This window comes from Jaculus jaculus, chromosome 9, assembly GCF_020740685.1.
Source record: "Jaculus jaculus isolate mJacJac1 chromosome 9, mJacJac1.mat.Y.cur, whole genome shotgun sequence".
Lineage (NCBI taxonomy): Eukaryota > Metazoa > Chordata > Mammalia > Rodentia > Dipodidae > Jaculus > Jaculus jaculus.
Genome location: NC_059110.1, coordinates 108,125,075 through 108,152,888, shown reverse-complemented (window position 1 = coordinate 108,152,888; position 27,814 = coordinate 108,125,075). Strand labels below are relative to the sequence as shown.

The 27,814-nt window shown below is 53.4% G+C and overlaps 3 protein-coding genes across 8 annotated transcripts; 1 reads left to right on the top strand and 2 right to left on the bottom strand.

Annotated features, from left to right (window-relative positions):
* Positions 1-7,241, bottom strand: Gngt2 (G protein subunit gamma transducin 2). 3 transcript variants are annotated; one of them, XM_045158517.1, is made up of 4 exons: positions 6,078-6,224; positions 4,082-4,182; positions 693-792; positions 1-195 (listed from the first exon to the last, which is right to left on the bottom strand). In XM_045158517.1, exons 3-4 carry the CDS (start codon positions 774-776, stop codon positions 70-72), a joined length of 210 nt encoding a protein of 69 aa, XP_045014452.1. In that variant the 5' UTR covers positions 777-792; positions 4,082-4,182; positions 6,078-6,224; the 3' UTR covers positions 1-69. The 3 variants fall into 3 exon arrangements, with proteins under 3 accessions (XP_045014452.1, XP_045014451.1, XP_004655854.1); XM_045158516.1 differs by lacking the exons at positions 4,082-4,182; positions 6,078-6,224 and adding an exon at positions 7,176-7,241; XM_004655797.2 differs by lacking the exon at positions 4,082-4,182.
* On the top strand, positions 6,432-18,729 carry Abi3 (ABI family member 3). The gene is made up of 8 exons (XM_004655541.2): positions 6,432-6,890; positions 12,476-12,643; positions 13,597-13,773; positions 15,603-15,688; positions 15,889-15,984; positions 16,180-16,316; positions 17,095-17,226; positions 17,562-18,729. Exons 1-8 carry the CDS (start codon positions 6,774-6,776, stop codon positions 17,723-17,725), a joined length of 1,077 nt encoding a protein of 358 aa, XP_004655598.2. The 5' UTR covers positions 6,432-6,773; the 3' UTR covers positions 17,726-18,729.
* On the bottom strand, positions 18,304-27,814 carry Phospho1 (phosphoethanolamine/phosphocholine phosphatase 1). Of its 4 annotated transcripts, none has more exons than XM_004655544.2 (3): positions 27,658-27,814; positions 22,010-22,120; positions 18,304-20,059 (listed from the first exon to the last, which is right to left on the bottom strand). In XM_004655544.2, the coding sequence occupies exon 3, from the start codon at positions 19,924-19,926 to the stop codon at positions 19,177-19,179; it is 750 nt and encodes a 249-aa protein (XP_004655601.2). In that variant the 5' UTR covers positions 19,927-20,059; positions 22,010-22,120; positions 27,658-27,814; the 3' UTR covers positions 18,304-19,176. The 4 variants fall into 4 exon arrangements, with proteins under 4 accessions (XP_004655601.2, XP_045014449.1, XP_045014450.1 ...); XM_045158514.1 differs by having other exon boundaries at positions 18,304-19,935; XM_045158515.1 differs by lacking the exon at positions 27,658-27,814 and adding an exon at positions 27,525-27,543 and having other exon boundaries at positions 18,304-19,935.

The window sequence follows — 27,814 nt, the reverse complement described above, 5'->3', positions numbered from 1 at the left end:
ACATCACTGGTCCCCTGGGTGTCCCAGAACACTTGCTCAGACAGACAGAGGGCCGGATACCGTAGGCCATCAGCTCGTCACACAGGTGCCTTTCTCCTTGAAGGGGTTCTCGTCTTCTGAGATGCCTTTGAGAAGAGGGTCACTCCCTGCTCGAGCCTCCACATATTCTTTGATTTCCTTTCCTGTCTTGGAAATCTGTGAGATGATAAAATATGATTACAATGCTTGTTGATTTTCTCAGGATCCGTGAATTGGCCAGCTAAAATGGGCTTCTGGGTGGGGTAAGGATGGAGGCCAAAGAGGAGGAGGGCAAAGGGACAGCAGGGGGTGACGCTCGTACACATGATCTGACCGGGGTCCCCCACAGCTTTGAGGCTCTCTGCAATGCCCAGGAAGTAAAGGGAACCCCAGCTTCCTGCTACATCCTACTCCAGCCTAGAGGCACTGCTCCCATCACTTCCTTCTTCCATTGCAAACGGAAGAGATAGGAAAGAGCCAGGCGTGGTGGCGCATGCCTTTAATCCCAGAATTTGGGAGAAGGAGGAGGTAGGAGGATTGCTGTGAGTTCGAAGCCACCCTGAGATGACATAGTGAATTCCAGGTCAGCCTGGGCTAGAACGAGACCCTACTTCAAAAAAACAAACAAACAACGATAGAGACAGAGAAGAGGAAAGAGAGGCGGGGAGGCTCACCGGAGCACGAGGGTTCTTTACTTCTTTCTTCAGCTGCTCCACCTCCATTCTCAGGAGCTCCTTCTCGCTGAGGTCCTGGGCCATCAGGCTCTGGAGAGAGCTGGTCCCAGAGAAAGGAGCTGGTAACCATCACCTCTGCCTGCTCCACACTTTGCCTTCTACCCTCTTTCCTCTGTATCCCTCAGTTCAGGGCCCTCATCAGTCACTATCTTCCCTGTAACTGTCCGCACCCTGCCCAGTCATGAGCATAGGCTTAGGAGAGGAAGCTCCAGTCTGATCTTTGTCCTTATATATGAACCTCTTTCTAAGGACAAAATAGAAGAGAGAAAGGAGTTTCTCTTAGGGTAGAGAGTTTGGAACAAAGAGGGATTGCACCCTATGACTCAGGTAGATTTTTCTTTTCCTTTTTAGTTTTCCGAGGTAGGGTCTCACTGTAGTCCAGGCGGACCTGGAATTCACTATGTCGTCTCAGGGTGGCCTGGAACTCATGGCAATCCTCCTACCTTGGCCTCCTGAATGCTGGGATTAAAGGCATGCACCACCATGCCCAGCTCGGACCGTTTTTTGTTTTTTTTTTTTACATTTGTGTACATGTGTTATATGTGTGCAGGTATGTATGTGTGTGTGGAAGCCAGGTGACAACATTGTGTATCATTCCTTAAGTACACTGTCCACTTTTTAAAATTAATTAATTTATTTGAGAGTGATAGACAGACAGACAGAGAAAGAAACAGAGAGAGAGAGAGAGAGAGAGAGAGAGAGAGAATGGGTGCGCCAGGGCCTCCAGCCACTGCAAATGAACTCCAGGTGCGTGCGCCCCCTTGTGCATCTGGCTAACGTGGGTCGTGGGGAGTCAAGCCTCGAACCGGGGTCCTTAGGTGTCACAGGCAAGTGCTTAACTGCTAAGCCATCTTTCCAGCCCACTGTCTGTTTTTTTAAAAAATATTTTATTTATTTGACAGAGAAAGTGAGAGAGAGAGAATGGGCACACCAGGGCCTCCAGCCACTGCAGATGAACTCCAGATGCATGCACCCTCTTGTGAATCTGAATAATCTGGGTCCTGGGGAATTGAACCTGGGTCCTTTGGCTTTGCAGGCAAATGCCTTAACAGCTGAGCCATCCCTCTAGTCCCCCACCTTTTTTTTTCTTTTTGAAGCAGAGTCTTACTCTAGTTCAGGCTGACCTAGAATTCACGATGTATATGTAGTCTCAGGGTGGCCTTAAACTCATGACAATTCTCCCATCTCTGCCTACAAAGCGCTGAGTGCTGGGATTAAATGTGTGCGTCACCATGCCCGGCTTCAACCTCTCTTTGAGACAGGGTTTCTCATTGGCCTGAAACTCACTAATTAGGTTAGACTGATTGAGCCCCAGGGATCTGCCTGACTCTAGCACTGGGATTACAGATGTACGCCATTATGCTTGGCATTTTCACATAGGTATTAGGATCACACTGAGATCCTCATGCTTCAAAGCACTTTACAGACTGAGCTATCTCCCCAGCCCCCAAAAATGCTTTAAAAATTTATCTCTGGCTCCTTTTACAAGGTGGTGTCTCACTCTAGCTCAGGATGACATGGAACTCACTCCAAGGGTGGCCTTGAACTCAAGGCAATCTTCCTACTTCAGTCTCCTAAATTTGTGAATGTGTGTAGCCATGTCTGGATTCTCTTTAAAAAAAAAAAAAAAAAAAAAAAGAGAGAAAGAGAAAAAGAAAAGGGACCCAGGTGTGGTGGCCCATGCCTTGAATCCCAGCACTGAGCAGGCAGAGGTAGTAAATTGTGAGTCTGAGACCACCCTGAGACTACATAGTGAATTCCAGGTCAGCCTGAGCTACAGTGAGACTGTACCTTGAAAAAACCAAAACCAAAACAAACAAACAAAAAATGGGCTGGAGGGCTGGCCCAGCAGTTGGGGCGCTTGCCTGCAAACCCGTACGACCAGGGTTTTATTCCCTAGAACCCATACAGAGTCGGATGTACAAAGTGGTGCATGCGTCTGGAGTTCGTTTGCAGTGGCTGGAGGCCCTGGCAAGTGCGCTACATTCTATCTCTCCTTGAAAATAAATAAGTAAAAAATATTTTAGGGCTGGAGAGATGGCTTAGTGGTTAATGAGCTTGCCTGCAAAGCCGAAGGACCCATGCAAGCCAGATGCACAAAGGGACACATATTTCTGGGGTTGGTTTGCAGTGGCTAGAGGCCCTGGCACAACCATTCTCTCTCTCTCTTTCTCTCTCTGCCTCTTTTTCTCTCTGTCTTAAATAAAAAGTAAATATTTTTTAATTTATTTATTTGCAAGAGAAAGAGAGGAGAGAGGTAGAGAGAGAGAGAGAACACAAACCAGAGCCTCCAAACACATATGACACTTTGTATGTCTGCCTTACATAGGTACTGGGGAATTGAATCTGGATCAGCAGGCTTTGCAAACAAGCACCTTTAACCGCTGAGCCATCTCCCTAACCCCGTCTTTTTTTTAAAAAAAATTGTTTTGTTTATTTTTATTTATTTATTTGAGAGCGACAGACAGAGAGAGAAAGAGGCAGATAGAGCGAGAAAGAGAGAATGGGCGCACCAGGGCCTCCAGCCACTGCAAACAAACTCCAGACGCATGCGTCCCCCTTGTGCATCTGGCTAACAAGGGTCCTGGGGAATCGAGCCTCAAACTGGGGTCCTTAGGCTTCACAGGCAAGCGTTTAACCGTTAAGCCATCTCTCCAGCTCCCCCTCCCCAGGTCCTTTTTTGAGACAGGGTCTCGTGTATTCCAAGAATACTTTAAACTTGTTATATAGCTAAGGACAACTGTGAACGTCTTTAGCCATGTAGCAGTAGTGTTCATGATCATTGTGAGAATGACACATGTAAAATATTTTCATATGCTGCCTGGCTCATCATGTACAGAGCACATTTCTTCTTCTTCTTTTTTTTTTTTTTTTTGGTTTTTCGAGGTAGGGTCTCACACTAGTCCAAGCTGACCTGGAATTCACTCTGTTGTCTCAGGGTGGCCTTGAACTCACAGCGACCCTCCTACCTCTGCCTTCCAACTGCTGGGATTAAAGGCGTGCGCCACCACGCCCGGCCTTATTTCTGACAATAATTTTGTTACTATACCCCCTGCAGGGTAGCTAGGAGAGCCTAATCCTAATATTAGATACAAACAAACAAAAAAAATTTAAAAAAAAAAAAAAAGAAATATTAGTCATGCATGGTGGTGCATGCCTTTTAATTCCAGTACTCTGGAGACAGAGGTAGGAAGATTATTATGACTTAGAGGCCAGTCTGAGACTAATTCCTGGTCAGCCTGGGTGAGAGCAATACCCTACCTCGAAAAACCGAAGGAAACAAAAAAGAAAAAAAGGCTAGATCCCAGCCCAGTGCCCCAAAGCCTCACCTGCCAGCACACGCTCCGTCTCTGGTCCGGGACCCAGTCAAGATGCTTTGTGAGCCTCCTAGTTCCTCATCAGCTGAAAATCTTCAGATCAGGCAGATGGTCTGGAAAGCCAAATCTCTGACACCTAAGCTGATCATGAGCTCATGGTTCTAAGCCCAGCTCCCGGCTGAGCCTCAGAGCAGACACTGACATTCAGCCCTTAGGTCTTCCATCACCCCACCTCTGCATCAGCCTCACTCCTGAATTGACCCCCTTCCCCAGGATCTCTGCCTCCCCAGCCTACATGCTCATTCGGTCTGCCTCCCCTTAACCCATAAGCCTGCTCCAGGGGTCAAGTCCCAGACCAGCTCACAATTTTCCCATTGGGAAGCCTTGGTTCCTATCGGATTTCCCTGTGGGCTCATTCTCCACTGACTCTAGAAACAGACTTTTGAGCCAGACATGGCTCAAAATGCATGCCTTTAATCCCAGCACTCGAGGTCTCGAGGATTGCTGTGAGTTCGAGGCCACCCTGAGACTACATAGTGAATTCCAAGTCAGCCTGGGCTAGAATGAGACCCTACCTTGAAAAGAAACAACAAACAAACAAAAAATAATAATAAGAAAAAAAAAACATAGTAAATTCCAGGTTAGCCTGGGCTAGAGCAAGATCCTACCTTCGAAAACAAAAACAAAAACCCAAACCCTCACTTATGATATTCTGCAGTTAGCCTACTAGGGGTTATGGCCACCCCAATACGCATGTCCTTGCATCTTGGCCTCCACACCTCCTTTTTTTTTTGAGGTAGGGTCTCACTCTGGTTCAGGTTGACTTGGAATTAACTATGTAGTCTCAGGGTGGCCTCGAACTCTCAGCAATCCTCCTACCTCTGCCTCCTGAATGCTGGGATTAAAGGTGTGCGCCACCATGCCTGGTTTCTTTTTCTTGAGGTAGGGTCTCACTGTAGCCCAGGCCAACCTGGAATCCACTATGTAGTGGCCTCAAACTCACAGTGATTCTTCTACTTCTGCCTCCCAAATGCTGGGCCAGCAGTGTTGTTTTTTTTTTTTTTTAATTTAAATTATTTATTTACTTGCAAGGAGAGAGGAGAAAGGGAGGGAGAGGAGAGTGCGTGCACCAGGGCCTGTAGAGGCTGCAAATGAACTCCAGAAGCATGGGCCACGTTGTACATATGGCTTTACTTGGGTACTGGGGAATCACACCCAGGTTGTTAGGCTTTGCAGGCAAGTGTCTTAACTGCTAAGCCATCTCTTCAGCCTCACACCTCCTTCTGAGCCTGGAGTGTCGGACTCCTGTTCTCCCCCACCACACCTCCACATTCTGCTCTTTGTCTCCATCCCTCCTAGAACTGCTGGTGTTATGTCATTTATCAGACACTGAGCCCCTGCGCTGCCTGACACCTTACGATGGCAAGAGACTCCCTTCAGTAGTCGTTAAGGCACCAACGAGGTCAGCGGGGTTCCTCTGACTTTGCCCTGGATGATGACAGACGCGGGTGATGGAGGAGTGGCGGGCGGCCTGTTGCCTCAGGACCAAGTCCCACTCACAGCTGGGAGCTACAGGAGTTTGAGAGTGGGGCTGGAGAGATGGCTCAGCTGTCAAGGCACTTGCCTGCGAAGCCTAAGGACCGGGGTTCCATTCCCCAGTGTCCATGTAAAGCCAGATGAACAAAGGGGCGCACGCATCTGGAGTTCGTTTGCAGTGGCTGGAGGCCCTGGCAGGCCCATTCTCCCGCCCTCCCCTCCCCTTTCTCTTAAATAAATAAATAAAACAGAGATTTTGAGATTGGAACAGGTTTCTTGGGATCATCTAGTGTAATTCTCCATGAAAGCACGGACCTGGACCCATGCCTTCGGAGACCCGTTCACTCTTCTATCCACCCACGAGGCCTAAAACTGGCACATTTATCCGGAATCTAAGCCTCCAGTTGTCTGGAGTCCTAGGGCTTCCTGTTGCTAATCAGTCCCTCACACTACTAACTTCACCTCACCTTACCTCCATCAGGCACAAAGCCTGTGTGGTAGAACTTTGGCCAACTTGACCTTTCACCGGTTTGACCTTGGTTTTCCAGGAACTCTGGCTGTGACTCCCTCGCGTCTGATCCTGATTCCTCTCTTTTCTGCTCAGGGCCATTCTCCATGGTTTGCTGTGCTGTGGGCCCTATTCCGCTCGCTCCACTATGACTGATCACATCCTATCCACCCTGTACTCCCTGTCCTGCGGTGACTCATCCCCGAGCTTCCCAAGGAAGCCCCCACCCTCTGCCCTTTCCTCCCCTCTTCCATGAGTGGAAAATCCACCTCCCCACAGCAGGCCGGCCCCTTCCTCCTTAGGCTCCTATCCCATCCCCCACCCCAACCGACCAGCTTCCTCTCTGGGTCCAAGGAGCAATCACAGTTGCCTGGACCTGGGCTTCCTCTGATGGGTGGGATTGGGAGGCTGGGCCCCCAAACAGGCCCCTGGCTTCCCCCTTCCTCTGGGCCCTGGACGGAGAAGCACAGGCCCAGGACGGTAGGGTCTGACTTCCTCCTGTCCCGGAATGCGCACGCCTGTCCCTTTGCAAGCAGGTTTGAGTCTCTCACCCAGAGGAAACCAAAAGCAGTGAGAGGAGGGGAGGCCGAGCGGCCAATCAGGGCCAGGGTGAGGCTCAAAACCAGCAGGCTCCCCGGGGAGCCCCACTGAGGCCCAGCCATGGAGGAGCTGCAGCAGCTACAGGAGTTTGAGATCCCCACGGGCCAGGAGGCTCTGCGGGGCAACCACAGCGCCCTGCTGCGGGTGGCCGACTACTGTGAAGCCAGCTACTTGCAGGTGGGTAGCGGGGGGGGGGGGGGGGGGAGCTGGCCGGACTCCCCTCTGGGCGGGGTGGGGGGGACCTGCAGCCTGGTACCCCAGCAGGGTCAGGGGACCCATCTGACAGGTGCTTGTTCTGGACTCGCTTGAGCAATGCTGAAGTTCCATCAGCCCAGCCAGGCTCGGATCCCGCACGCCCCAAGCGCTCACAGCACCCCTGCTTTCTGCTGGGGCCTCAGAGCTGGGGGGACAGACAGCAGCCTGCTGTCCACCTGGTCCTCCAGTCTCATCACCGCAGCTCACCTCTCGCACATCCCTCGCTTCAGAAGCACGCCGGCCCTTTCCCCACGCCAGTGCTGGTACATCATGCCATTTTCCAGGCTTGCTCTAGGGGAGGCGACAGAACTTTCCACACATCGTAGGGGGGAGAGGGGTTCAGTCCTTGCTATGTGAGGGGGAGTGGAAGGAAGTGAAAGTAGACTGTGCTTAAGAGAAGGGGTCTGACGGGCCTGAGGCAGACGTAGGGGACTTAGACAAGACTATTGGCAGCAAGGAGCTGGCCAAACATGACAGAGGAGGCATTCGAGAGCAATTTGTTTTTTTAAAGCAATCTTAGCGGTGTGTGGTGGCACATGCCGCCTTTAATCTAACCCCATCACTGGGGAAAGTAGGAAGATTGCTGTGAGTTCGAGGCCACCCAGAGACTACAGAGTGAATTCCAGGTCAGCCTGGGCTAGAGCGAAACCCTACCTCGAAAAACCAAAAGGGGGGGAAATAAAAGCAATATGTCTTTTTCTTTCTTTCTCTCTCTTTATTGAGGCAAGGTTTCACTGTAACCAAGGCCGACCTAGAACTCAATACTAATAGCCAGGGCTGGCCTTGAATTCATCATTTTCCTGCTTCAGCCTCCCAAGTGTTGGGATCACAGGCATATACCACCACACAAACCTGCTTTCTTTTTTGTTGTTGATGATGATTTGTTCTTAAGTGTTTGAGGCACTGGGGTTGGAACTCAGGGCCTCACATGCTGGTTGGGCAAGTGCTCTTCTGTTGAGCTCCACTCCGGCCCCGAACAGTTCTGCTGATGGGGTCCCAAGACTGAGCACATCGGCTCCTGGATGGAGAGGGAAGAGGGGCAGGGCAACTCCATTACTGAGCACTGTTCCTTCATTCATTCTCAAGGTTTCCTTGTAAGACAAGCATGGTATTTCCTGTTTTATAAAAGTGAAAAGAGGGGTTCTGAGGAGATGGATTAGTGGTTAAAAGGGCTTTCTTGAAAAGCCTGTCAGCCTGGATTTGATTCTCTAGTACCCAGGTAAAGGCAGATGCACAAAGTGGCACCTGTGTCTGGATTTCATATCCAGTAGCAAGAAGCCCTGGTGCACCCATTCTCTCCTTCTCTTGCAAATAAATAATTTTTTAAAAATGTGGAAACAGGGCTGAAGAGATGGCTCAATGGGTAAGACCATTTACCATGCAAACATGAAGAACTAAGTTCAATCCTTAGCACCCATAGTTAAAAAAATAAAAAAAAAAAAAGAGGGCTGGAGGGATGGCTTAGCAGTTAAGGCATTTGCCTTCAAAGCCAAAGGACCCAGGTTCAATTCCCCATGACCCACGTTAGCCAGATACACAAGGGAGCGCATGCGTCTAGAGTTCATTTGCAGTGGCTGGTGGTCTTGGCAGGCCCATTCTCTCTCTCTTCCTCTTTGTAAAATAAATAAATAAAAATATAATAAATATATAAAAAAAGAGCCAGGCATGTCTGAGCATGCCTATAACCCCAGTGCTGAGCAGGTAGACACAGGAGGATTTGGGGGGCTCCCTGGTCAGCCAGGGTAGCTGGAAAATGAGGAACACCAGGTTCAGTGAGAGACTGTCTTGGAGAAGTAAGGCAAAGGAGAGATAGAGAAGGAGCAACATCTTCCTCTGGCCTCCACATGTGTGCACACTTGCAAGTGAACACACACACACACACACTGAAAACAGGAGCTCAGAGGAGAGCGGTGACTCGTCCGAGGTCAGGTCAGCTTTGGCGCCCTAGCTTCTCACTTGAGTTCCTTCCTCTGCCGCCTTCTTCACCTGCCACGCTGTGTGACTTGGGTCAGTTTAGCTGTTTGCTCGCTCGCTCTCTCCTCGGTTTTCTTTGTTCCCTTGAGAATGACAGGCAAGGGCTGGAGAGATGGCTTAGCAGTTAAGGCGTTTGCCTGCAAAGCTGAAGGACCCAGGTTCAGTTCCCCAGGACCTATGTAAGCCAGATGCACAAGGTGGTCCATGTGTCTGGAATTCATTGGCATCTGTCCTTGGGTGGGTACCGGGGAATCGAACCTGGACCTGCAGGCTTTCCAAGTGTCTTCAAAGGCTGAGCTATCTCCTTAGCCTCATTACTGACACCCATTGGAACAATGAAAGGCACACGTGGGTGAGGAAACTCCATTCTAGTATGGCGACACCACAAGCATCCAGGGCACTGCCCCGGCCCAGGTCCGGATGCCGGGGCTCCTCTCCTTGTTTAGAGGAGTCCCCAGTAGGCCACACAACCAGTGACCATTTTTGGCCTGTCTGAGGAGGGAGGTTTCAGATGACTTCTCAGAAGTGCTCTTAAATGGGGCCTGACTCCCACCTCCCCTCCCCACCCCAGCCAGGTGTCAGGCAGCCCGTGGGGACTGACGGGAGGCAGATGGGTATGTGCCGGGTTCCCAGTCAGGCTTGGCTGAGTTTGCAGTCAGGGCCATTTGCATGGTGAATAAGCAGGCAACTGAGCTGAAGGACGTAGGCTCTTGTTCCTCCAGACTTGACTTTTTTTCTTATTAGAAAAGGGTCTTTAACTAGAATCAAACCTGCTATCCTTTCTGGCTTAACATTCCTGAACTTACATCTTTGTCTATTCAAGGCTTTTGGTGACACACGCTGATAAGATGTAAATTGGGTTGCATATGCAGATGAGATGTAAATTGGCACACAAATGAACATCACTTTCCTGCTGTTGGAACTGAAAGGCAGGGAAGGGGACTACAGAGTGAGTTCCAGGTCAGCCAAACAAACAAACAAACAAACAAATAAATTTGCAAGAAAGGCAGGGAAGGGAGGACCGTGGGGTCATTTTCCCAGAAGGCTCTGGGTCAGGCTCCCTTAGAGGTGAGGCACCCGGTCTCTGTCAGGATGCCGTTCTGACTGGTTTGCTGTCTGTCCAGTGGCAAGTCCTGAGGGGGTCCCTGAGGGCCCAATCAAGGAGGTAGCAAGGTGTAGCATTTTCTGTTGGTACACTAGTCCCAGGTCTTACTGCTGCCTGTCAAGAGAAAGGGACAGGCCAGGCATGGTGGCATATGCCTTTAATTCTAGCACTCTGGTGCGAGGATCACTGTGAGTTCAAGGCCAGCCTGAGACTACAGAGTGAATTCCAGATTAGCCTGGGCTACAGCTAGACCCTATCTTGAAAAACCAAAAAAAGGGGGGGGAGGGGTGTTGGAGAGATGGAGTAGCAGTTAAGGCACTTGCCTGCAAAGCCAAAGGACCCAGGCTCAACTCCCCAGGACATGTAAGCCTGTAAGCCCGATGCACAAGGTGGTGTATGCACCTGGAGTTCCTTTGCAGCAGCTGGAGGCTCTGTCACACCCATTCTCTCTCCAAAAATAAATAAATAAATAAAATAAAAAAGGCTGGAGAGATGGCTTAGTGGTTAAGCACTTGCCTATGTGAAGCCTAAGGACCCTGGTTTGAGGCTCGATTCTCCAGGACCCACGTAAGCCCAATGCACAAGGGGGCGCACGCATCTGGAGTTCATTTGCAGTGGTTGGAGGACCTGGCACGCCCATTCTCTCTCTATCTGCCTCTTTCTCTCTCTGTCACTCTCAAATAAATAAAAATAAAGGAAAAAAGAAAACAAAACTTGGGAGGCTGAGATAGGAGGATCACCGTGGGTTCAAGGCTACTCTGAGACTACATACTGAAGTCTAGGTTAGCCTGGGCTAGAGCTAGACCCTACCTCGAAAAACGAGAGAGAGAGAGAGAGAAAGAAAGGGACAGGCAAAAATGCAGCAAGCATGTGACAGAAGGGGCAGGAGGAAGTTGCCTGGGGAAGCAAGAGACCAGAGAAGGTCTGCCCAGTCCCCACAGTTAGATCTGGGACCCACAAAAGTCTTCTTTTGTCTTTTGCCCACCCCCCGTCCACAGACTGGCTATATGGCCCAGGCCAGTGTCTGGCATGCTGTAGGAAGCTGCCCTGCCAGTGTGTGGGTTCCTTTCAATCTGCAAGGAGGCAACACATGCATATTTATTAAATATCTTTGGTGTACTGGGAACTATTCCAGCATGAGATGTAGACCAGAGCAGACAAGCTCTCCACTTCCACGGCGCTTACATTTGAGGGCGGGGTGAGGGGGACGAAGAAAAAGAACAAGGCAAGTATGACAGTGAGTCAGTAGAGATGGGGAAATCTTAGGGTGATGAGGGCAGCTGAAACCAAAACTAACTAATGAGAAAGACTCCAGGTCTGGAGTGGTGGCGCAAGCCTTTAATCCCAGCACTCTGGAGGCAGAGGTAGGAGGATTGCTGAGAGTTCGAGGCCACCCTGAGGCTTCATAGTGAATTCCAGGTCAGTCTGTGCTAGAGTGAGACCCTACCTTGAAAAACCAAATAATAATAATAATAAAGTAATAAATAAATAAATAAATAAAATAACATTAGAACTCCAATGTGACTGGTACCCAAAGAGGTTGAGAGAGAAGCAGGAGTCAGACCTGAAGACCTGTCTGTCGGCCATGGTCAGAAATTTAGATTTTAAAACCAAAGCTGGGGCTGGAGAGATGGCTTAGCAGTTAAGGCGTTTGCCTGTGAAGCTTCAGGATCCACGTTCGACTTTCCAGGTCCCACATAAGCCAGACGCACAAGGTGACCCAAGTGTGACAGGCGGCACGCACGGTGCTCACAGTGCTGGCAGTGCTGGGGTTAAAGGCGAGCGCCACCATGCCCTGCTAGTTGTTTTTTTTTTTTTTTAATATTTTACTTTTATTTATTTACTTGACAGAGAGAAAGAGGGAGAAAGAGAGAGAGAGGGAGAGAGAATGGGTGCTCAGGGCCTCCAGCCTCTGCAAACGAACTCCAGATGCATGCACCCCCTTGTGCATCTGGCTAACGTGGGTCCTGGGGAATCGAACCTGGGTCCTTTGGCTTTGCAAGCAAACGTCTTAGCCACTAAGCCATCCCTCCAGCCCTGCTAATTGGTTTTTAAATTTAACAATGCCTTCTCTAGCCAGTATCGCCTTCTTTCTTTTCTACAAATCACCCTCTAACCCCCAAAGGGACACTTAATTGAAGTTCCCAGGAAGACCGTAGGGTCCTCTCCACTCCATTCCTCAGCTGGACTGCGGGAGGACTATCTTTCCCGCCCCCGTCGTCAGTCTCCAAGGCCGCAGACTTGCTTTCCTAGCGTCCTGAGTGCATTCCACTACATCGTTCTTCTGGAAGCCACCTTGAACATCTTAGTATTGTCACTTTCTCCCAACTCAGCTCCTGCCTTCCCTGAATCCCTTCCCCTTCCATTCCACCCCGGCAAGGACCCAGTGGAATGTGCTGGCCTCATGCCAGGGCTGTGTGTATTTCAGGCCACAGACAAGCGGAAGGCACTGGAGGAGACCATGGCTTTCACCACCCAGGCCCTGGCCAGTGTGGCCTACCAGGTGGGCAACCTGGCGGGGAACACACTTCGAATGCTAGACCTGCAAGGGGCCAGCCTACGTCACATGGAAGCCCGAGTCAGCACGCTGGGCCAGGTGAGGGTGTGGGAAGGCATCGGGTGTGGGTCCTTGGCTCTTCTCTGCAGCTGTCTTCCATGGTCACACGGCCGAGTAGACGACAGGATACTGGCTCTTCCCAAGCGTTGGGGTCCCGTCTCTGGCTGTGTTGCAATGAGGGGGCCTTGCTGTCTGTCACATGCAACGTTTCCCTAAGCAGTTTTTATTTCTCTAACGGCTGCCCCAGATGCCTAAAAACAGTATCTGGCAATCACACTGCCAGTCCTCATTCAGCATAGGAGAGCCGCAGAACGATCCTGTTTGCATCAAAAAATTCAGCCAGTGACTTCATAAATGTCCTCCACCCAGGGTGCTTGCTAGGCAAGGCCATCTTCAGCCCTGGAGTCCTTCCTTGCCACCATCAATCAGAACCCCAACCCTTGTATTTTACACACCCTCGGCCTTCCTTCCTGACCCAAGGTTTGCCCCATAAAGCACACACACACGTGGCCTGCTTGTGCATTCCCGCAAGGTCAGGGCATGGGGCGTGCCTTCCTCTCATCCCTGGGGCTGGAGGCTGTTCCATGGAACATGCCAAGAAGAAGTTAATTCACATATTCCCCCCCCCCCCCCGCCCAAAGGGAGAGCTGATCCCATAACAATTCTACGTCTTCTTCACTTTGTGCCCCTCGGCTCCAGGGTTTGGCCTGTCCTTCAGCCCCTTCCCAGCATCCCCTGGGATATTGTTTTCCCTTGTCCTCTGGTTCCTGAGCAGCTAATAATAACCCTCCTTCTCTTCCACCAGGAAGTTTCTCCAAAGTGGCTCCATCCTCCCCTGCTACTCTTGTCCCAGTTGCTGTGTGGTCATGGGCACAGAACTCACGCTCAGGATTTCCCTGCCTACACCCAAAAGTCTCTTCTCCTTCCCTCTCAAAGGGAAGAGGGTGTGATACAGATGGCCTCTCACTGGTACTTCCAACCCTGTCACACAGATGGTGAACATGCATATGGAAAAAGTGGCTCGAAGGGAGATTGGCACCTTAGCCACTGTTCAGCGGCTGCCACCTGGCCAGAAGATCATCCCTCCCGAGAGCCTGCCCACTCTCACACCCTACTGTAGGAGGCCTCTCAACTTTGGCTGCCTGGATGGCATTGGCCATGGCATCAAGGTAAGGTGGGGCCTGTCCTTCCCCAGTATCACCACCTACCCTCTCCTGACTCAAGGCTTTTTTTTTTTTTCTGTTTAGTATTTACTTATTGTTTGTTTAGTTATGAGAGAGAAGGAGGGAGAGAGAATGAGTGTGCCAGGATTTCTAGCTACTGCAAACAAACTCCAGACACATGCGCCACCATCTATCTGGCTTACCTGGGTTCTGGGGAATCAAACCTGGGTCCCTAGACTTTGCAGGCAAGTGCCTTAACCACTAAGCCATCTCTCCAGCAGGATCCCTGTTCTCTTCCATGCTGTTGTCCCCACCTTGCAACCCCTTCTTTCTCTCACACTTCATGGAGCCATCCCCCGAGCTTCTCTTCCTGCCCAGGTCCATGATGGAAGCCATTCTATCCTATACTGTTCTGCTGCAAAAGATCCTCTGCTCTCCCCACCCATGGGTGCTGGGTGTATGTGTGAAGGGGAAGAGGGGGAAGGGAGGGCATCAGGGTGTGCATGAGAACCGCTTCCCAGCCACATGAGAACGGCAACTTCCTCTGTCTGGGGGTTTGAGGTCACTGCTCTGAGCCTTCACGCAGGAGCTGCTGTTGGGGGGAGGGGGGAAGGGGGAGGGGGCAGACACCGAGGGGGCTTGGTGGAAAGGGGTACCGAATCTAGTGTTCTCTTCTCACTAGGAAAGGACACTCACGCACGCCCATCTCACTTTGTCAAGTCCGTTTTGTCCTCACACTGTGATATCTCAGATTAGCAGAGACGTTCTTCTGTTCCTGATGCTCTTGATATTAATCACCCCCTTCCAAAAGGGAAAAGTTCCCTGTCTCCTTCAGTTACTAGGCTGGCACCAGTTAAGTTCTCCCTGCTGCCCAAAATTATTATTATTTTCTGGTGGTGTGGATGGAACCCAGACTCCCAGGAAGTCAGCACAAGTTCCACCACTGAGCACATGCCCAGCCCCCAACGGACTCCTTGTGCTTCAGTTAAAGTCCCCTTTGTCTTGTCTCTAGTGAGGCAAACAGAGGATGGGGACCCCGCAGGCCCATCCTTGGGGACGCCCCATCAGTTAGCAGAGGTGCTGTCTTGCACGTGGAGTCCCACCCTAGCAAGGACACTGCCCTCTAGGTGTCCTGCCCTCTACCCTGAACTTAGGGAGATCAGTTCCACAGCTGTATGAAAATGACAAGCGGGGCGATTCTAAATGTCACGTCTTCTCTCCCCACCCCTTCCTCAGCTCATGCTGGGATTAAGGCCTAATCAAAGTTAAAGACGACCAGATGGCTCAGCTGTTAAGGCGCTTGCCTGCAAAGCCTAACGACTAGAGTTTGATACCCAGTGCTCTCGTTAAGACCCGATGCATAAGGTGGCACATACGTCTCTTTTGTTTGAATGCAATCTCAAGAAGCCCTGGCGCGCCCATTCTCTGTCTCTCTGCCTGCAAATAAAATAACAATAATTTTTAAAATAGTTAAAGATCACCAAGCCACCCAGATCCCTGAGGCTTGAGATGGCGTGGGAATGCTGAGAGGCCCACTCAGCCTCTTGTGGCTGTGTGGAGGAAGGGGCCCACAGCCGTGTGTCTGTACTTGGGAGTTCCTTTGCGCGGTTCTGTCGGGCCTGTGGCAGACCTGCGGCCCACGCTGTGCCAGGCTGGAAGGGGTGGAGGTGAGGCCACGGGAGCGGCTGGGCTGGGAAGTGGAAGTGGGAACTTGCTGAGTCCGCGGCTCCCCACTCCCAGTTCTCACCCGTCCCTCCCCTCCCCCATTTCCTGTCTCGGATGGGGGTAGCGACTTGCCCCCAGCCCCTGATGTCAGCCCTCCCTCCTCCCTCCAGGACCTGAGCACGCAGCTGTCGCGAACCGGTACCCTGTCTCGCAAGAGCATCAAGGCGCCGACCGCACCCGCCTCTGCCACGCTGGGGTGAGGCCGAGCTCGCCCGCGGCCACCCGGGCCAGCCCAGCCCTGTCCCCACCCGCCGCCCCCGCCCTCAGCACCCCGAGTCTCGATGCTTCCGGATGCCACGCTTTCCCCAAACGCCAGCTTGCCCATGCGCCTGCAACCCGAGCCCTGCTGGCATGTGGCCCGCCCCGGGTCCTCATGCCAACCCACCCCGCCCCCAGGAGACCACCCCGGATTCCCGAGCCCGTGCAGCTCCCGGTGCTGCCCGACGGCAAGCTGTCCGCCGCCTCGTCTGCCTCTTCCCTGGCCTCGGCCGGGTGAGCCCCGACAGAGCCAAGTGGGTGGGCGGACGACGGGAGGTGGGCTTTTCAGAGGGACCTCCTGTCACTTGTCCCCGGTGACCACTGGAGTTAAGACGCGTGATCACAGGGGTGAGGTTTTGGGACTGAATTGGTGGGGGTCCCTCGCTGTTACAGGGGGCGTTTCCTAATCCTTCTTACTCTGGTCTTTAGAAGTGCCGATGGTGCCGGTGGTGGGGTCCCTCCGTCCCAGGGGCAGGCAGCACCCCCGGCCCCACCCCCTCCTCCCTCTTCCACCGAGGCCTTACCGCCCCCTCCTCCTCCGGTGGAGCTGTCCCCGCCCCCTCCAGGTAAGGAGTGCATGGGTCCTTTCTACCGCCTACACATCCTCGCAAGATCCGGCCCCATCCTCCTCAGACTTGGGAGGAGAGCAGTGAACCTTGGAACCTGGTCCCTGCCTTATACCAGGTCCTGTGTCTGAAACTTGTGCATCCTCTCATTTAAACCTAACCTTGAAGCCAGGTGTGGTGGCACACGTCTTTAATCCCAGCGCTAGGGAGGCAGAGGGATGGGGAACACTGTGAGTTCTAGGCCCGGCTGGGCTACAGTGAGACCCCCTATTTCAAAAAAGTGAACAAATAGGGCTGGAGAGATGGTTTAGCGGTTAAGGCATTTGCCTGCAAAGCCAAAGGGACCTTGGTTCGATTTCCCAGGACCCATGTAAGCCAGATGCACAAGGGGGAGCATGGTCTGGGGTTTGTTTGCAGTGGCTGGAGGCCCTGGTGCGCTTACTCCCTCTCAAATAAATAAAAATAGAGTTTAAAAAAAATTCTACAAAAGGTAAATAAGCAACCCTGACAGGATCTTAACACATTTGACAAGCAGCTGAGGCTGGGAGGTTAAGCAACTTGCTCGAGGGCCTCCCAGTTAAGTGGCAGCTAAGACACTGTGTGCGCCCCTCCTCTTGTAGAACCCTTGGGATGTTTCTTAGCATCTACCATGGGCTCCAGAAGTGAGGGAGGGCCGAGATGCGTTCGTGTTGGAGGGAGAGGGTTGGGAATGGTTAGACCCCGGAGTCTTCTTTCGGAGCAGGGCGGTGTTCCACAGCCCCCGCGCTTTCCCTCCCAGCCACAGGGCTGCCCCCGCCGCTGGACCTGCCGCCTCCTCCAGCCTTGGAGGCCGATGAACTGCTGCCCCCACCCCCACCAGGCTTTGGACGGGATGAGCCCAGCTGGGTCCCTGAGGCGTACTTGGAGAAAGGTACTTGGGTCCTGGGGCTGAAAGGGCATCAGATCCCACTGCCAGACTTCTGGCCTGTTGCTCTGACCTCCATCCACTGTTTCACCCCAGAAGAATCCACACCTCCCTCTCTTTGTCCTGGGGTGACCTTGTTTTGCTCCCACCCATCCTATTCATATTGTGATTAAACTGAGTTCTGAACCCGGCTGGGAACGGGCCCAGGGTCCATTTCACTGAGCTGAAGAGGGGTCTTAAGACTTGGGAGAAGCAAGCTACCCTATGTATGCAGCCTTCTCCCTAGAGCCCGTGTTGGGGGTGGGGCAGGAGGCCCAGCCAAGCGTTCCCTCTCCTTACAGTGGTGACCCTGTACCCGTACACCCGTCAGAAGGACAACGAGCTCTCCTTCTCCGAGGGCACCGTCATCTGCGTCACCCGCCGCTACTCTGATGGATGGTGCGAAGGTGTGAGCTCAGAGGGGACCGGATTCTTCCCGGGAAACTACGTGGAGCCCAGCTGCTGACAGCTCCAGCACACTCCCAGTGGCCGGGTACTGCCCCAGGCACTGCCTCACGGGGGTCTCCTGAATCCTAAACCAAAGGCACACAGTTAAGGCTGGGCTAGGCCTGTCTACCTCTTGGGCTGTGTTCCGTCCCTGCCTCCCATTGCTTTGGGCAGTGGTTGCGGGGGAGAGAGGAGGGACACACGGAAGCTTGCTGTAGACGGGCAAGCCGAGGAGCGCAAACACACTGTCTACAGAGCCCCCGGTCCTGGCAGAGTACCAGCTTTGAAAAGAACTCTGCTGGACCCCCACTGATGATGGCCAGAGGGGGAGCAATAGGAAGACGTCCGGTTCTAATAAGACCCCTGCTTGGTAGAGCCTCTCAGCCTGTCCCAGCAAAAGACCCTCCTTCTCTCCACTTCCCCAAGTCTCTTAAGCTCTCCCTCCATTACACCCCAGATGTCATGGCCAGACGCCGACTATACCTTTCTGCCCTTTGCTTGTGTTCAGTCTGGGTTCCCCACTTAAATGGGGCTGACAGCAGAGCACCCCAATTCTCACCCCTCAGACCGTGGCGCAGCGCAAGAGACTGGAGACAATTTGTTCCCCTTCACCTCTTTTATAGGTCTGGATTATCAGAGGGTGGCGGGGCTTGGGCTTCCCTGGCTCTGCTTAAAAATCGTCATGGCTTTCTGTTCCGTATTGGAGGGGGGAGTGCAGGGACTCCTTTGGTAAAGTCCTTGGTCTCTTCTTGCTGCATAGATGAGGCTGGCTGCGGTGCGAGGAGATGTAGTCGCTCTTTCAGAGGTCCCAGGTGGGCTTTACCGTGGGTGGTTAGTGCGCTACCTCGTACCACCACCAGGAGGCGACTTCCCTCTGGCTCGTTCTTCCTCGGAGGCTGGCTGGCGGAGTGGGGAATGGGAGGAGGGCAGAAGGTGTAGAGCGCCCTAGCGGAGGGTTTGCCGTGGCTGAAGCGAGATCTAGGAGACCTGGTGCTGTGTTCGCGGGGAGTCCCGTGTTGGCATGCTGATTTAGGGATCCTGGGTCCCCTTGAGGGAATGCTGGGGGAGGGGAGTCCCCGGGGCAGCGGTCAAAGCAGTGGGAGCTGTTCTTTCTCTCATTTACCAGGAGACCCTTCCTAGCAGTTCAGGGGGACACTGCTGCCTTTCCAGGTACGCACACCCTCCCTTCCGGTAGCACTGGGCTGCGGTGGAAGGAAGCGGGGAGGCAGCGGCGCTGGTTTTTTTAATGCATAGATAGGGCCGGCTCGGAACCCCGCTCCCAAACTCCCCAAGTGGATGGAATTTCACAAATTCCCGGAAGAGCACATAGCAAAAGCGAAGATGGAAAGAAAAAGGCGCGTAGGAAAAAAACAAAACCAAAACAGCCCAGGTTTTCTCTCTCACCACCCCTGGCTTCCCCCCAACTCCGGGTCCCCGACCCTGCTCGGGCGGCGGCGGCGGCGGCTGTTCTCAGCACGTCTTGAGCACCTGTTGCAGATGGAGGCGCACGTCCACCGCCGACTCCCAGGGCACCACGTGGGCGCGGAAGGAGCTGGGCTCGGCTTTCTGCGCCTCCTGGATGAGGCGGTGCATGGGGTAGCCGCGGCGCGGGAAGGCCACGTCCGCGGCCGCCAGCAACCCCATGGGGCAGAAGTCGTTGGCGCCGTCGCCCACGTAGAAGAGGCGCTCGAAGTGCACGCCGTCGCGGGCGCGCTCGCGCAGGTAGTCGCTGAGCACCTTGTGCTTGCACATGTTGGCGGGGCAGCGCGCGCAGCTGTGCGTGTGGAAGGGACGCAGCGACAGCAGTCCCCGCGCGTCGGGCCCGGACGGGTTGCTGAGGATGCGACGGAACAGGCCGTGGTGGCCCGCGGCGCGCAGGGCGCTCTCCACCCCGAACGTGTTGGCATCCGAGATGAGGATCACCTCGAAGCACGAGCCCTGCTTGGCTACGAACTGCAGCAGGTCGCTCATGCCTGGCGACAGGGGGATGGCCTCGTAGACGGCGCGCAGGTCCCTCGGCCGCACGCCCTGCTCGCCCAGGTACTTGAAGACCCGTTGCATGTACTCGTTGTAATAACCCTCGCGGTAGGTGGCACGGAGGCTCTCCGGTAGTTGCTGGCCCGGGGCGGCGCGCACGATGGAGTCGTCGCTGTTTTCATCCACGATGGTCTCGTCGAAGTCAAAGGTCAGGAGGAAGCGCGGGGCGCCCTGCGCAGCCATCCCGCCGTCCTGGGAGCAGGGGGGAGAAGAGCAGCAGGAGGAGGAGGAAGCAAGCGAGAGGCGGCGCGGCGGGAGCCGGCCAGGGAGAGGCTGGTTAGCGGCCCACGACCTGGTGCGCTGGCATTTCCAAGACCTGAGGAGGACCCAAGGCTGGTTAAGCTGGAGAGATAACCAAGGCGTTCTCCTGTTCCCCCATCCTCACTGTCTGCCCTTTTGCCCATCTCTCAGTTAAGCGTGCTAGGGTTGATCGGGGGAACATCCTAGTCCTGAAACCAAGGGCTTCCTTGACCCCGGTTGCTGCTGCGCTCATGGGGCCCCTGGGGCTTAGCCAAGGGTCAGCTTAAGAGAAGGGAGGCTCCACTTTCCAGGGATCACTTCTTGGGGAGGCTCCCGGACTGAGTTGATTTGGAAATTATCAATGGTCCATGTGGTTGGTGCAGGCAAAAGGCAGGGCACGGAAAACCCTCCTCCCTCCTCCCCAACACAAGAGTGGGAGGAAGCACTTGTCCACGCAGCTGGAGCAGCGCCTCCTTCGCCCTTTGGTCCTTGTGGGTTCAACCAGTTGGGCTCCAGGAAAGGCTCTTTAAGCATCACCAAGGCATTAGTGCCAGGTCCTTCCTGGACCAAGATTGGCAGCAAAGAGCTAAACTTGGAAAGTCAGGAGCTCAGGCTTCTGCCCTGGGCAGGGAACTGGCGTTTAACCCTTCGGAATTACCAGGGTAGGTGGGTTCATGGACCATATAAGAGCCAGAGAGATACTTTGGGGGCTGCTGCCAACTGGATGGGTGGCTGGGGAGAGAGGAGAGCAGGGATGGGGAGTTGCAGGGCCCTTTGCTGACTGCTCATCACTAATCACTTGCCAGTTCCCTGGGTGGAATGTATCAGCGGGTTGGGTTTCTGCCAGAGTCCGAAGCAAGCAGGCAACAGAAGAAGCAGTGGGGTTTGGGGAGATAGGAGCCTCCCGCACCAGGCCACGGCATACCTGGGAGACAGGTAAAGGAGAGGAAAGACAGCAGCCCTGACTGAAAAGGCAGAGGAGGAAAGGGCAGGGAGTGGGGACAGTGGGGTGGTGGTTGGGGGCGGGGGTGCTAGGAGTACATCATGCTAGGGAAATGTGGAGACATTCTACTGGGGCAGGAAGATGAGCAGGAAGGGGATGGTCCCAAGCAGTGAGACCTCCTTGGACCAGAGGGCATAATGGGAGGGCAGCGTGGGAGATGATGGGAGGCAGTGAGGCACAGAGGGTCAAGCATTGGAGACGGGAGGAGCCTCTTTGCTGCATGTCCCTGAAGTGACCAACTTCATACCCAACATAGTGCTTTTCCCCCCTGCCTTGGCCTCCCACCCCAGTTCACCCATATAAAACTGGGATTCTTCCAAACCTTCTTCCTCCTCCTGCCTTTTTTTTTTTTTTTTTTTTCGAGGTAGGGTCTCACTCTAGCTCAGGCTGTCCAGGAATTCACTATGTATTCTCAGGCTGGCCTTGAACTCACAGCACTCACAATAATCCTCCTACCTCTGCCTCTGGAGTGCTGGGATTAAAGGTGTGTCTTTTAATCCAGGACAGGATTAAAGGGTCCCTCCACAAGGTCTCATGTATCCTAGGCTAGCCTTAGACTATGTAGTCAAGGATGACCTTGAATTTCTGATCCTCATGTCTATACCTCCCAAGTGTTGGGATTACAGGTGTGTACCACCATGCCTGGTTTATGGGGTGCTGGGGATTGAACTCAGGGTTTTGTGCATGCTAAGCAAGCACTCTACCAAACTGAGCTGCCTCCTCAGCCCTCGCCCTCTCTTGTAATATTCCTGGGGTGCTGATGGCCCAGCACACTCTTTGAAACTGAAGTCGAAGCTCCTCATTTTGGGGCTGGGGCTCAGATTTCACCAGTATCCATGGTGGAGTCTCAGTGTCCTGGGGCCTCTGGTGTTGAGGATCTAAGACACCTGGGATGGAAGCTCTCAGGGATTAGTAGAGTTCCACTGGAGGGGAAGGCAAGTGTGAAAGGGGCTGGGGAGGGCTCATCCCACCCTTGAGTGGAAAAGTAGGGGCCAAAGCCTGGCCCCAGAAAGGCCCACTTACCCTAGAAAGGCACCGCAGGCCAGCGACTGGAAAACACCCGGTCATGGTTAGCACATCACCCGAGCACCACCTCTACAGACTTTGTTGGCCTCCAGCTGTTGTCCAAAACTCCTGACAAAATCATAAAAGCCCACCTGAGATTGCCTGCTGGCTTCATTTTTGCCACTTGTGCCTTCCACCAAGCCCAGAAGCTGCTCCCAGGTCTCAGCAAAAGCAAAAGCCTTCAAATGGACACAAGCACTTGAGCCATGAAGCAGCTTGCTAGCAGCCTCAGGCAGTCCCCTGGCACACCAGGGGTTTTACAGATGGCACTCCTCAAGACCCAGACAGGATGAGTGATTTGCCCTAAGTTCATTCTGTGAGAGTGGCTGAGACATCTCAAAACTATATCTCAGGGATAGAGGGATGGCTTGGCAGTTTAGGCATTTGCCTGCAAAGCCAAAGGACCCAGGTTCGATTCCCCAGGACCCACGTAAGCCAGATGCACATGGGGGCGCACACATCTGGAGTTCCTCTGCAGTGGCTGGAGGCCCTGGCGTGCCCTTTATCCCTCTCCCTCTTTCTCTGTCAAATAAATAAATAATAAAATACATTAAAAAAAAAAAAAACTAGATCTCAGAGGCTGGAACCAGACTTCCTTCTCAGTATGTCTCAGTATGACCGTTGTCCTCACACGTGTAGAGTACATTGCAGTTTACCCATCATCTTTGCTCCTGTTCTCACGACTCATCAGACCCACATGGTCAGAGATGGGTTCAGAGGTTGTTTTCAGGGCCTCGCTGTTCCCCCACCTCTCTATCTCTGGATTGAGACAACACAGGCCACAGACTGGGACAAAAAGATACTGTGTGAGCAAAGGTCTGACTGGCTGCTGCCCTCTGGTGGTGACAGTGGGTGACGCTAAGTCTCTGACTGTCAAGGTGACACTTTCCTGACCATCCCAGGGCAGCTCTGCCTCCAGGATAGATAGAGGCACTTCAGAAACAAAGTACAGTCTCCGGCACCCTCTGTCTAAAGATGCACCCCCTCCTTATACCCTCTTGACACAAAATGTTTCAGTCGAGATGGGATGAGTCTTAGGTTTTGTCCCCCAAGAACTGAGACCGAGGAATTGGAAGAAGGAACCCAAGCTCAACGGACAGTGCATAAAGAGTGTGTGTGTGTGGGGGGGGGGGGGGGATTAGAGAGAGGACTCAGCAGTGAAAGGCACTTGGTTGGAAGGACTGACAGCCAGATTCAACAATCCACTACCCAGGTAAAGCTACATGCAAAGTGGCACGAAGCCCTGGCATGCTCATCCTCATCCTCTGTGGGGCTCTTTCACTTTCAGATAAACAATAAAAATTGAAAAGGGGGTCTCAATAGTTAAGACACCTGCTTTCAAAACCTAAGGACCTGAGTTCAATTACCCAGGACCCATGTAAAGCCAGATGCACAAAAGGGGTGCATGCATCTGGAGTTTGTTTGTAGTGGCTAGAAGCCCTGGCACACCCATTCTCTCTCTGTTTCTCTCTCTCTGCTTGAAAATAATTTTTTTTTTTTTTGGCTTTCCGAGATAGTCTTGCTGTAGCTCAGGCTGGTGTGGAATTCACTATGTAGTCTCAGGGTGGTCCTGAACTCATGGCGACCCTCCTACCTCTACCTCCTAAATGCTGGGATTAAAGGCGTGCCCCGCCAGGCCCAGCTAATAAGAGACTTCATAGTGAATTCCAGGTCAGCCTGGATCAGAGTGAGACCGAACCTCGAAAAACCAAAATAATAATAATAATAATAAAGAATGGGAGGGCATTGGAGAGGAGATACTCGTTGACACTCTGGGAGAGAAAGAGAGGGAAGTGTGGAGGACAAGGAAAGGACACGTGTTAGGGAAGGTGGGAAGGCTGACCCCAAATCCTGCCTGGTATCACATGTCAGAGGAGAAAGGTCAGAGGATGCCACACCCATTGTAAAAAGCAATCTCAAAGGGATGGACACGTGCCCAACACAGAGAAGCAAGGAGTAGATACAGAGCTACAAAAGGATCACCAGCAGACAGAGATCAACTTGGTCCTTTCTTCCTCCCTTCCTTCTAGCTGGATTAAGTGTGCACTACCACATCCATCTGCCCTGTTTTTCCTTTTTTGTTTTTTTAAAATATTCTACTGATCTGTAATAATTAGGCTCATGTCACATAGTAAGACAGTTTTACCTTTTCACCCATCAATAGTATTTAGGGAAATTTGTTCCTTTTCTCTCTAGAGTGGAAAGCCAGGCGGCTGTGTTCTAATCCCACAGTGGACCAGGTACCCATCCCCAGTTGGAATCTGGCTCGGGTAACAGTCCAAAACATCAGTCACAGGGGCTGGAGAGATGGCTTAGCGGTTAAACGCTTGCCTTAAAGCCTAAGGACCCTGGTTCGAGGCTTGTATTCCCCAGAACCCATGAAGCCAAATGCACAGGTAGCGCGTGCATCAGGAGTTCATCGCAGTGGCTGGAGACCCTGGCACACCCATTCTCTATCTGCCTTTTTTTCTGTATGTCGATCTCAAAAAAATAAATTTGAAAAAATGAACAAAAGATCAGTCACAGTGGCACATCTATAATCCCAGCACTTGGAGTGTAGGCAGAAGGATTAAGTTTGAGGTTATTTTTACTTTTTTGGCTTTTTGAGGCAGAGTCTCACTCAAGCCAGGTTGACCTGGAACTCACTCTGTAGCCCAGGCTGGCTGCAAACTCACAGCAACCCTCCCGCCTCTGCCTCCTGGGACTATAGGCGTGAGCCACCACACCATGGTCACATCTTGTCACAAGAGTCCCTTAAAGTGGCAAGATGGCCCTTGCTTGCAAAGCTTGACCTCCCAGGTTTAATTCCCCAGTACCCACGTAAAGCCAGATGCACAAAGTGGCACATATGTCTGAAGTTTGTTTGTAGTGGCAGGAGGTCCTGGTGCACCCATATTCACTTTCTCTTGTCTCTCAAAAAAAAAAAAAAAGGAAGTCGGGGGTGGTGGCGCACACCTTTAATCCCAGCACTCAGGAGGCAGAGGTAGGAGAATCTCTGTGAGTTGGAGGCCACCCAGAAACTACATAGTGAATTCCAGGTCAGCCTGAGCTAGAGTGAGACTCTACCTCAAAAAGCCAAAAAAGTAAAAATAATAAAAGAAGGAAGCAAGATCTTTGAATAAGGATGGGACTGGCAAGGAGTCCCTTTCTAGATCCATCTATCAGCACCGATCACCCTAATTCCACATCAGATCAGACACCTAATCCCTCCTGTCTTCCCCCCAACCTCCCCAAGGCAGGGTCTTGCTCTAGCCCAGGATAACCTGGAATTCACTATGTAGTCTCAGGCTGGCCCTGAACTCACATTAATCCTTCTACCTCTGCTGGGATTAAGGTGCTGGGATTAAAGGTGTGCGCCTTCACATCTGCTCCCCCCTCTCAAATATCTTAAATAGATGGGAAGGGAGTGGAAGGGTTCCTGAAGGGGGGAAGAGAAACATGTCCCTCATGGCATAGGCCCTAAGTTTGAAATTCTCCTAATGATAGGGCTTGGAGAGATGGCTCAACGGTTAAAGGCACTTGCTTGAAATTCTAATGATAGAGCCACCAGAAAAGTTTGGGGACAGTTTTTCACAGGAAACATGCAGAAGAGAAGGGTGAGTGAGGACTCCAGAAACACCACAGCTAACAAGCCCTCTCTGCCCAAGAACAACTCTCCTTTTATCATTCACTGGCAATCAGATCAGACACCTCTAGCTTCAACCCCCTTCCCTTGTTCACGCTGAAACCAAAGGTTCGGAGAAGTCAATCTAACATCATGCACTCGGGGGGGGGGGGGGGGTCACTCAGCATCAGAACCAGGATTTGAACTCAGGGATTCCTGGGAGCCTCGTGAAAAAGTATGCCCGGGAGCCGGTGGGGAGTCTGGCTAGGCGTCCCTGTGGGCTCTCCCTGAGTGGACAAGCGGCGAGGGGATCGTTCACCGGGTAGGGACAGGTTGGTGGCAGCTGCCGGTGGGGTAGCACAGGAGAGATATTTTTAGAGGTGACTGGAAAGCAGGCACTCTGGCACACCCCCAGCTGGCGGGCGCTTCGCTCTAATGCGGGCGGGGGGTGCACAGCTCGCGGGGAAGGGAGGACTCGTGGGTGGCGGGGAGCAAGGGGGGACACCGACTCTTTGGCTTTGTCAGAGTAGGGGACGGAGGGACGCCGCGGCACCACGCAGCTAGGATCCAAGGGGGGCACATGCATTCCTTTGCCACCGAGGATTCCCCCCATCACCATGCGCGCGAAGGAGCGCCCTCAAACTCCACACGACCCCCACCCCAACATTAAGACTCTTGGCCCTTCCCACCCGTCCCAGAGCCCGAGACTCACGTGTGTGTGAGGGGAGGGGGAGGCAGCAGCGGCTTCGGTCTGTCCCGGCTTGAGTTTGGAGTGTAAAGTGGGAAGGGGGGTTCTAGGTAAGCTGTCTGGATGCAGGATGGAGCCAGGGGTGCTTACGGGAATTGAGGGAGGGACTCGGTGTCTATCCACCCCCCCACCGGGTTTCTGAGCTCCGGGCTCCCCGGGTCCCGTCAGTCCCAAGGGACTGTGGATGATGCGCTTCTGGGCTGGCCCCTCCACCTAGCCCCCATCCCCCCCCGGCCGCCGCCGCGTCCCCTTTAAATGCCGGGCAGCGGGAGCCCGAGCCGCGGCCGGCGCTGCGGCAGCCGCAGCGCCCCAACCCACCGCAGTCCCCGCGCGTCACAAGCGACCGGCCAATCACCGCGGCGCCGGCGCACATCAAAGGGGCGGGCCGCCCGCTGGCCACGCCCCCCGAGGCTCCGGGCGCTCGGGCGAAGGTGGGACTCGGCGAGCGGGAAGGGTGTGTGCGGGGGATTGGATGTCCAATCCTAGAAGCGCGAGTTGGGCGGTGGGGGCGCGGGGAGTAGGACCCTCATCAGTTGCGCCCGGGTTGGAGGCAGGTCGGTAAACCCACCCTACTGTGCCAGGGCCACTGTGCCAGCCGCCAGCCTGCGGGGAGCTTTGCACCCGCGGGAGTGGGGGGGTCGTGCACGGGGTCCCCTCCACCTCCCTCCCGGATCCACTCGTGACCGCGGAGGGCCGCGAAAGCAGCACGGCTTGCACGTGCGCTGGGCTCGATGGCCTCTGCCCTTCCCAGTGCCAGGCCTGGACCTCGGAACCCTTGTCCCCAAAGCCACAGGTGACTGGGGGTGGGAGCGGGACTCGGGCTTTCTGGGGAAGGACGCACCAAACCGTGCAAGTGATCGGGGCAATAAAAACTGCACTTTCTCCACTATGCCCTGCGAGAGCATCCCCGGCCCGCGCCGCACCGCCCGCCTCTGCAGGGGCTTCCCCGCCCGCAGAAGACGACGTAAAAAGATAAAACCGAAGGGACAAGTGACATCTGCCTTTCCCCGGACCCGCCTAAGGAACCAAACTCTAGGTTTAAATCGGCACATTTGTGGTCGCGTGTTCACCGCGTCCGGGAGAAATGATTTAACCAAGAGCTCAAGTTCAGGAACACCCACCTCCACTGGCCACAAGCAGAAGATTGGGTGGGGGGGGGACTCCAGGCTCTCAGTCCCGGCTCTGCTCCCGCAAGAGGACCTGTGTGAGCCTATGGGTTGGAAGTCAAGGGGAGCCCAGTCAGGAAGGACTTACCTTTATATCTGTAGTCAGTGCCAGAGGCTGGTAACAGAGACTGATGCTCCACGTTTCCACATACAGGGGGGGCGGGGGCAGAGAAGTCACCAAGTGGATGACCACTCTTCTCTCTTAAACCTTTCTAGGTGACTCCCCATGCCCCAGCTTCCTCTTT